The sequence below is a fragment of the Babylonia areolata genome, chromosome 20, assembly GCF_041734735.1.
Source record: "Babylonia areolata isolate BAREFJ2019XMU chromosome 20, ASM4173473v1, whole genome shotgun sequence".
Taxonomy (NCBI): domain Eukaryota; kingdom Metazoa; phylum Mollusca; class Gastropoda; order Neogastropoda; family Buccinidae; genus Babylonia; species Babylonia areolata.
In genome coordinates, this window is record NC_134895.1 from 38,431,358 (window position 1) to 38,438,857 (window position 7,500).

Below are 7,500 nucleotides of genomic sequence, written 5' to 3' on the forward strand. Positions count from 1 at the left end.
TGTTTTTTTTTGTTTGTTTTTTTGTTCTGTTTTCTTTTTGTTCGTTGTCATCTTTGTATTTCTTTAGCACTTCGACCATTGAACCTTGATGGAATGAGATCAGCATGGCATGTTTTTGAAGCGCGGTTACATCTCTTTGTGTGCTTGTCAATGATGCAGTTGACTTTGCTGACTTTGTGTGTGTTGGAAAGGTACAGAGGTGTGTGTGTGTGCATGAGTGCGTGTATGGGTGAGAGAGAGAGGGAGAGAGAGAGAGAGAGAGAGCTTCAGTTTTGTAGTTTGAATAGCTTCATTATTACAGTTTGTTTTCATAACAAGAAGGGGTTTGTTATTTGTTTTGCTTAAAAAAACCAACAACAACCTTTTCCATTGTTTTGCTCAGATGCATTTCCCTTTTCACTGATTAGTGGACCTTTTGCTAATGCTATGCTGGACACTGTATTCTGGTTTAGAAAAGGCCCATCCTCTGTGAATGTTCAGATGGGTGCCAGATCTTTTCTTTGAAATGGTGCTTCAGTGTTTGCTGTGTAGGTTAAAATTCTTCCTTTATCTGTCCTCTTTTTGAATTTTCTCAGATTTCACAATCGTTCTCTCCCCATATCACTTTGTTGAGAAAATAACAAAATGGCTACAGTGTTCAGGCTTGATTCTCTGTTTCATTGAATCCGTGTAATAGTTTAACTCACTCCGGACGATGGAACACTATGGCGTTCCTGACATATAGTAGCGTTCCGGACGATGGAACACTATAGCAGTTTCAACAATTAAAAATTTTTCCACCTTTTCCTCATAGCAAAACAATTGCACCAGGCATTGCGATCGTGTCAAGGGTTGAATGGAAAGTTTCTTCATGAAATTCCGTAACAACACACTCCACAGCGAGCCAGCGAGTTCAGGGACCCCACACAACAAGCTAATCTGCATACGTATCGAAAATGACATCGCAGGCGATGCAAGTGGAAATTTTGAAGCAAACTGGATCACGACAACGGTTTTTACCACTGCTGAAGTGATTGAAATGCTTCAGACTGAAGGTTTCGACATCGACGAGGATGATGAAGACATTGAATAAAGTATCTGTGGTGAAGAAAGCTACCAGCAAAAAGGTACTGATAGTGACTCAGCTTCTGAGAGCAGTGAAGAAGGAGGGGGGTGGATGTTCACACGATGTGAGGAGAGGGGTCAGTGGGTCAAGTACAGTGAGTTTCATTCAGTTACATTATGTTTTGTATTTTTTGTGCCCTAACAAATGTATTGTCTGTAGGGAAAAGCAAGGGAGAAAATTATTCATCCGGGGTGAGTTAAAAAATTTTTTTTTTAATTTAATTTAATTTTTTTTTTTTTTTTTGATCCGGAGTGAGTTAAGGCTTTTGTCAGGGCAGAAAATAAATTTCTGGCTTGGGTAGGTCTGTCTGCTTGCACCCCTGCAGGTGGCATGTGTTGAAGGTGTGTGCGTTGTCTGGCAGGCTGCGGGGTCTGGAGATACCAGAGATTGTAGCTGCAGAGGAGCCTGAGGAAGACTCTGTGGAGGTGAAGTTCGAGCCCCCGGAGATCAAAGAAGTGCTGTGCGTGACAGCGGCCGTGCTGCCACTGCTGTCCCCAAAAGGATACAGGTGAGATTTTTAAAGATTTTATTTATCTTTTAAGCTAACCCCATGCAGGAGAAGATCCAAAACGAAGATCTGTGGGAGCGAGCGGGACAGGAACCAGTGGCCAAGCAGATACTGCGGAGGAAGTGGGGCTGGATCGGACACACCCTCAGGAAGCCAGCGTCCAGCATCACACGCCAAGCCCTGACCTGGAACCCGCAGGGAAAGAGGAAGAGAGGCCGGCCTCGCAACAGCTGGAGACGAGATACCGACGCAGAGCTGAAGCAGCAAGGGACCAACTGGACTGGAATGGCCAGAACAGCCCAGAACAGAGTGCGATGGCGAGGGGTCGTCGATGGCCTATGCTCCACCAGGAGCGATGGGCAAAATGAAATGAATGAAGCTAACCCCATCATCTGCACCGTTTCAGTGGCATTACTCCCACACCGCTCATTCCGAGTCCTCCATACATGGCCACACCCGGGTTCGTCTGTCTCACTTTTTCGTTGAGTCCACAAGTCAGTGTTACATGCTGCATTTTGGTGGTTGGTTGCTGCCAATAAAAGAAGATGGTGCTGGATAGGACTCGTCCTTTGAATGCCAGCCACCAGACGCACTTCCAAGAGTAGCCTTTCATTGGGTACCAGATGGAAAAAAGAGAGCTAGGAATACCAGGGGAGAGATGTTGCAGAACGTTGAAGAAGAACTGAAACAGAACGGCTGTTTCTGTGGAGAGCTAGCTAAGAAGACAGCATCAACCAGGGAGCAGTTGAAATCTCTGGTGACAGTCATATGTGCCACAAAGAAGATTGACTGAAGGACTTTATTTGGTTGTTGTCCATCTGAATGAAGCAGTCTTATGTACGTACCACAAAGAGGATTAACTGATGGACTTTATTTGGTTGTTGTCAGTCTGAACGAAGCAGTCATATGTGCCACAAAGAGGATTAACTGATGGACTTTATTTGGTTGTTGTCAGTCTGAACGAAGCAGTCATATGTGCCACAAAGAGGATTAACTGATGGACTTTATTTGGTTGTTGTCAGTCTGAACGAAGCAGTCTTATGTACCACAAAGAAGATTAACTGATGGACTTTGTTTGGTTGTTGTCAGTCTGAACGAAGCAGTCTTATGTACCACAAAGAGGATTGACTGATGGACTTTATTTGGTTGTTGTCCATCTGAATGAAGCAGTCTTATGTACGTACCACAAAGAGGATTGACTGATGGACTTTATTTGGTTGTTGTCAGTCTGAACGAAGCAGTCTTATGTACCACAAAGAAGATTAACTGATGGACTTTGTTTGGTTGTTGTCAGTCTGAACGAAGCAGTCTTATGTACCACAAAGAAGATTAACTGATGGACTTTGTTTGGTTGTTGTCAGTCTGAACGAAGCAGTCATATGTGCCACAAAGAAGATTGACTGAAGGACTTTATTTGGTTGTTGTCCATCTGAATGAAGCAGTCTTATGTACGTACCACAAAGAGGATTGACTCATTCTGTGCCAGATATGAGTTAACTCGTACCTTGGTTGCTTCCCCTGTGGACCTGGTACAAGTATTCTCGTACCAGTACACTTTTCCAACTTTGTTTATTCTTGGTACATTCAGCATTCTAAGCTGACCCGTTTACGGATTACTGAAGCATGAAAAACAAAGCTTTGTATTAACTCTCTCCATACGAACGGCGAAAGAGACGACGTTAACAGCGTTTCACCCCAATTACCATCATCAAAATACTGCAAGCGGAACGCTCTTATACTGAAGAGGTGAATGTTGACAAAGAATACCACAGTTCTGATGATGGAAGCTAAAGGTTGGGTCATTCAGACACCCACTGGACATCCGAGGGGTCTGTGTAGAGGAGAAGAGAGGACTGGCCGTACTGAGTGAGTTAAATAAACAATTCTCCAACCATTTTTGCCATTTCATTGAACAGCCGTACATTCTTCTGCAGTGGTCTCATACAGTGCTGCTCCAGGAGAGTTGTAGCAGGCAGCTGTGGGGTAGAGTGACTTCACTGATGGACTTTTTTTTTTTAATTTTTTTTTAAAGGGACCATCTTTTTTCACTTCATTTCTATCTACAATCAAATCGGGCATGTCGAAGACCTTCACGGCTAATTATCCAAACGTTAACACTGAAAAACTCAGCAATGTGTACGTGTGTGCGTGCGTGCGGTCGCGCGTGCATGTGTGTGTGCGTGTGCGTGTGTGTGCGTGCGTGCACGATTATGTATGTTTGTGTGTGTGCGTGTGTGTACCCGCGTGACTGCTAGAGTGCGCACGTTTTTGTACGTGTGTTCGTATCCATGAGAGACAGAGACACAGAGAGACAGACAGACAGACAACCAGCCAGCCAGACAGAGACTCAAGAAAGACAGACAGAGGCAGAGAAAGAGACAAACAGACAGAGATAAAGATCAGAAATCAATAAAACTGTTCATAAAAGTTAACTGATGGACTTAATTTGGATGCCATCAGTCTGAATCAAGCATTCTTATGTGCCACAGATACTTTATTCAACGTCTTCATCATCCTCGTCGATGTCGAAACCTTCAGTTTGAAGCATTTCAATCACTTCAGCAGTGGTAAAAGCCGTTGTTGCGATCTAGTTTGCTCCAAAATTTCCACTTGCATCGCCTGCGATGCCATTTTCGATACGTATGCAGATTAGCTTGTTGTGTGGGGTCCTGAACTAGCTGGCTCGCTGTGGAGTGTGTTGTTACGGAATCTCATGAAGAAACTTTCCATTCAACCCTTGACACGTTTGCATGATGGAATTAATTTGGTTGTTGTCAGTCTGGATAGAAAATAAAAAGCTGCCAAAAGCTGTGAAAATATAATATTGCAAGTCTGTACGAAAACAGTAAGACTAAATCCATCATTTGCATTAGTTTGGTTTTTTTTTGTGTTTCCTTATGCATAGATATAGACAGTCCTACTGTTTTCTAATGTATTGCTGTTTGGGTGTTTTAGTCTTTGTTTCATTGTAAAGCTTTGTGCCTGTTCTTAGAGTGCTGTACAGAGTTTTAACAAGACTTCATATTTTTGTCACCTGTTCTTGTGTGTGTCTTGTGTTTTGAGTGAGTGTGTGTGTGTGTGTGTGTGTGTGTGTGTGTGTGTGTGTTAATGAGGAACATGAAAGAGAGAGAGAGTGTGTGTGTGTATGTTTGTGCGTTAATAAGGAAAATAAGAATTTACCTGATTTTTGCAAGATGAAACAAAAATGGTTTATGTGACAGCGACCGTAAGATCATAATCATGTCATGATGCATACGTGGTGTTTCTCTGTGTGCGTGTGCGTGTGTGAGTGTGTGTGTGTGTGTGTGTGCGCGCGTGTGTGTGCGTGAGTGTGCGTGTGCGCGCGCACATGTGTGTGTGTGTGCGTGTGTGTGTGCGTGTGTGTGTGTGTGTGTGTGCGTGTGTGTGTGCGTGTGTGTGTGTGTTTGCGTGTGAGTGTGTGCATGTGTGTGTGTGTGTCTGTGTGTGTGTGCACACTTTTGAAGCCTGTGTATTTTGTTGTATCTGCTTAGTGTGTGTGTGTGTGTGTGTGTGTGTGTACACATTTTTGTGTCTGCTTAGGTTCATGTAAAGTCCCCCAAGAGACTGAAAATGGCTGGTCTGTGGCTGTGTGTGTATTGTTTATGCTATCTTCCCCAGCAAAGGCTCCACGCTGACTGTTCAAGAGCTGCGACAGCTGGTGACTGAATACGTCAAGACTGAAAACCTGCAGTCAGCAGACAACAGAGAGTAAGTCTGATAGTGTGTGTGTGTGGGTGTGGGTGGGTGGTGTGTTGTGTGTGTGTGTGTTTGTGGATGGGTGGGTGGGTGGATGGTGGTTGAGTGTGTGGTGTGGTGTGTGTGTGTGTGTATGTGTGTATGTGGTATTTTGTATATGTATTTCTTTTTATCACAACAGATTTCTCTGTGTGAAATTCAGGCTGCTCTCCCCAGGGAGGGCGCTTCGCTGCATGACAGCACCACCCTTTTTTTTTTTTTTTTGTATATTTTCCTGCGTGCAGTTTTATTTGTTTTTCCTATTGAGGTGGATTTTTCCACAGAATTTTGCCAGGAACAACCCTTTTGTTGCCGTGGGTTCTTTTACGTGGTGTGGTGTGGTGTATGTGTGAGTGTGTGTGTGTGTGTGTTGTATTGTGTGTGTGCGTGTGTTGTATTGTGTGTGTGTGTGCATGTTGTGTGTGGTGTGTGTGTGCATGTTGTGTGTGGTGTGTGTGTGTGTGTGTGTATCTACATGTTTTCCCCTATGGATGTAAATGGCTATGGGACTATAAACCTTTAATCTGTTTTGATTGAATATCATATATATGTGTATGTGTTTATATGATTGACTGTTCCTTATGTGTATGTGTTTCTATGATTGAATGTTCTTACAACGGGTGCAATAGCCAAGTGGTTAAAGCGTTGACTTTCAATCTGACGGTCCTGGGTTCAAATCTCAGTAACGGTGCCTGGTGGGTAAAGGGTGGAGATTTTTCAGATCTCCCAGGTCAACATATGTGCAGACCTGCTAGCGCCTGAACCCCCTTTCGTGTGTATACGCAAGCAGAAGATCAAATACGCACATTAAAGATCCTGTTATCCATGTCAGCGTTCGGTGGGTTATGGAAACACAAGAACATACCCAGCATGCACACCTCCGAAAGCGAAGTATGGCTGCCTACATGGCGGGGTGAAAATGGTCATACACGTAAAAGCCCACTCTTATAAATACAAATGAACGTGGGAGTTGCAGCCAACAAACGCAGAAGAAGAAGAATGTTCTTACGGCACGTGTGTATGTGCTTAAATGCGAGCGCACATGGGAGGTGTGTTTTAACTCACTCAGTACGGCCAGTCCTCTCTTCTCCTCTACACAGACCCCTCGGATGTCCAGTGGGTGTCTGAATGACCCAACCTTTAGCTTCCATCGTCAGAATTGTGGTATTCTTTGTCAACATTCACCTCTTCAGTATAAGAGCCTTCTGCTTGCAATATTTTGATGATGGTAATTGGGGTGAAACGCTGTTAACGTCGTCTCTTTCGCCGTTCGTATGGAGAGAGTTAAAGTGTGTTGATGAAAATGGTTACAGTCAGGTTCTGCTGGACCCCATTTTGGCAGGACTGCTGCTGACCAAGAACGAGGGAGACAAATCGCATCTCACCTGGAACACTCTCTTCAACAGGTAAAACATTTTATTTTCGTTTTCATGAATTTCTGTTTATATATTGCAGTTTTAGTGATTTATTTTTCACATTTGTTTCGCTGTAATGGCATGCACACTGGTGAAGCAGTTTATCATCTCATCGGCTCATGGTATCTGAATTTTTGAGAACATGAGTGATGTGAAAGTTGAAATTGAAAAAATGCACATTGTCAGAAAAACTCTGTCAAAAATTCAAGCGACAGTCTCACAGGTTTTTTTGTTGTTTTTTTGGGTTTTTTTACAATACAATAATATATGATTTGAAGAATTTTTAATGACTGCGTATATGTAATGTTTAATGTTTTAACACTGATTTCATGATTACAGTTTTTCCGTCATTCGTATGTATGTGTGTATGAGTGTGCATCTGTGTGAAATGTGTCCAGTGTGACCCCTCTCTGTGTTAAGACCCCTCTCTATTAAGACCGAAATTTGGCTGATTTTTAGAATCGTAATAGGGTGGTTCCACTGTATATCTTCCTTCTTTCTTCTTCTTCATTCGTGGGCTGCAACTCCCACATTCACTCGTTTGTACACGTCTGGGCTTTTACGTGTATGACTGTTTTTACCCCGACATATAGGCAGCCATACTCCATTTTTTGGGTGGGTGGGGTGCATGCTGGGTATGTTCTTGTTTCCATAACCCACTGAACACTGACATGGATTACAGGATCTTTAACGTGTTTATTTGATCTTCTGCTTGC

At 43.3% G+C, this 7,500-nt stretch overlaps 1 protein-coding gene and 1 long non-coding RNA gene across 2 annotated transcripts in view; both read left to right on the forward strand.

Annotated features, from left to right (window-relative positions):
• Positions 1-7,500, forward strand: part of LOC143295486 (uncharacterized) — a 365,664-nt gene that overhangs the window by 180,260 nt on the left and 177,904 nt on the right. The window lies entirely within an intron of this gene.
• LOC143295480 (eukaryotic translation initiation factor 2D-like) overlaps positions 1-7,500 on the forward strand; it is a 28,086-nt gene that overhangs the window by 15,389 nt on the left and 5,197 nt on the right. The window contains exons 10-12 of the mRNA XM_076607198.1: positions 1,467-1,613; positions 5,253-5,342; positions 6,683-6,775. Of these exons, the coding sequence (XP_076463313.1) occupies positions 1,467-1,613; positions 5,253-5,342; positions 6,683-6,775 (330 nt within the window). The remainder of the gene's footprint in view (positions 1-1,466; positions 1,614-5,252; positions 5,343-6,682; positions 6,776-7,500) is intronic.